Genomic DNA, 1,601 nt, shown 5'->3' with positions numbered 1-1,601 from the left:
ATGGCCTCTGAGCCTGCGCGTCCGGAGCCTGTGCTCCGCCACGGGAGAGGCCACAGCAGTGAGAGGCCCGCGTACTGCAAAAAAAAAAAAAAGAAAGAAATGGAGTAGCTAAGAACATGTTGATTATTTTTATCTGCTTTCTGTAACTCATTTGAATATGATACTGTTTAAAAACTATGTAAAATGCATGTGATTTTTACATAGTTTTTAAACACCTAACGTGGTTTGCTTTAAGCCATTTAAAACCTACATTTTTCCTCGCAGTAGGAAAAAAAAATAAAGTCACCCAACAAACAGTTGTTTAGATCAGTCACCACATTTGATTACTGGAATTAGAAACTACTAAGTCTTTTTTCTTTTCTTTTTAATCTAACCCTTGATTTTGCAGAGAAGAGCTGGTGTCCTCTGAGGACCTGCTGGCGTGGCTGCGGCCTTTCTGTGCTGATGACACCTGGCCCGTGAGGCCCCGCATTCAAGTGCTGCAGATTCTGGAACAGTCATTTCACCTGACCGAGGAGGATGGCAAGCTCCTTGTGTTCTTTAGAACGGAGGCCATCCTCAAGGCCACTTGGCCCCAGAGACAGGTAAGGGAGTATCTGACTGCTCATTTCTTGATTACTTTAAACCACCTTTAGGTGAATAATTAGCTGGCTAATGCAAACTTCCCAGTATGTTCATCAGTCCGACTATGTAGTAGTTAAATATGTGCAACAGATTTTGTTTTTATTTTTCCGTATGTTTGAATATGCCTAGTAGATGATGCCTCAGTCACCTAACATGTGTATCTAATTTTTCTCTTCATAGGGTACAGTCAGGATTTTTCATAGTATCACTTAATTATGGCAGCTCACCCTTTCCCTGGAGAAGTGCAGATCTAAGTGGAAATTCAGTGTGCAGTATAGCTATTTCATTTCTTTTATGCTCTGCCCAGGCACTGAAATGCCCTCCCTTCTCTCCTGTATGCAGACAGACAAAATGCAGCAGACACACGAGATCTTGGTTCCTCCATATCGTCCTTCAGGGCTCACTCAGTCCATCACCTCTCTGGACCCTTCCCTGACCATTTCAAACTTAATTAATTGAACCTTGAGGTCCACACATTTGATCTATTATTATTATTATTACTGCCGTTACTACTACTACTAAAAGTTTTGTCTCCTCACTACCTGAAAACTGAGAAACCCTGGAGGATATACCTATCATTTTTCAAATCCCTCTCAGTATGCTGTGCACACATTCAGAGCTTGAATGCTTGTTGACTGAGTAAGTGGAAATGCCAATTCCTAAATCAAAGAAATACGGTGGTTGTTGAATTTTGGCTTAGATTCTAAACTGATGTGTCCTGAAAGCATAGGATCTAAGAGTCAGCACTTAATCAAGTGCTTTAGCTTGCAGAGTAGACTACAGGTCAATAAAAGTTAGAAAATGAGACTTCCTAGGTTAATCTAGTCTGCAAAAGAGTTTCCTGAAAGTCTGATTCCAACTCAATTTACCTTCTAATTTTAAAGATTTGCTTTATAATTTCTGTTTGTTTCCTTATTACTTCATTTAAAGAACAATGAACTTTTTTTTTTTTCTTTTGCGGTACGCGGGCCTCTCAC

The 1,601-nt window shown here is 40.2% G+C and overlaps 1 protein-coding gene across 1 annotated transcript in view; it reads left to right on the top strand.

Annotated features, from left to right (window-relative positions):
• Positions 1–1,601, top strand: part of NBAS (NBAS subunit of NRZ tethering complex) — a 357,350-nt gene that overhangs the window by 314,225 nt on the left and 41,524 nt on the right. The window contains exon 48 of the mRNA XM_024119119.3: positions 389–584. Within this exon, the coding sequence (XP_023974887.1) occupies positions 389–584 (196 nt within the window). The remainder of the gene's footprint in view (positions 1–388; positions 585–1,601) is intronic.

Source organism: Physeter macrocephalus, chromosome 12, assembly GCF_002837175.3.
Source record: "Physeter macrocephalus isolate SW-GA chromosome 12, ASM283717v5, whole genome shotgun sequence".
NCBI classification, from domain to species: domain Eukaryota; kingdom Metazoa; phylum Chordata; class Mammalia; order Artiodactyla; family Physeteridae; genus Physeter; species Physeter macrocephalus.
This window is presented reverse-complemented; position numbering and strand designations above follow the sequence as displayed.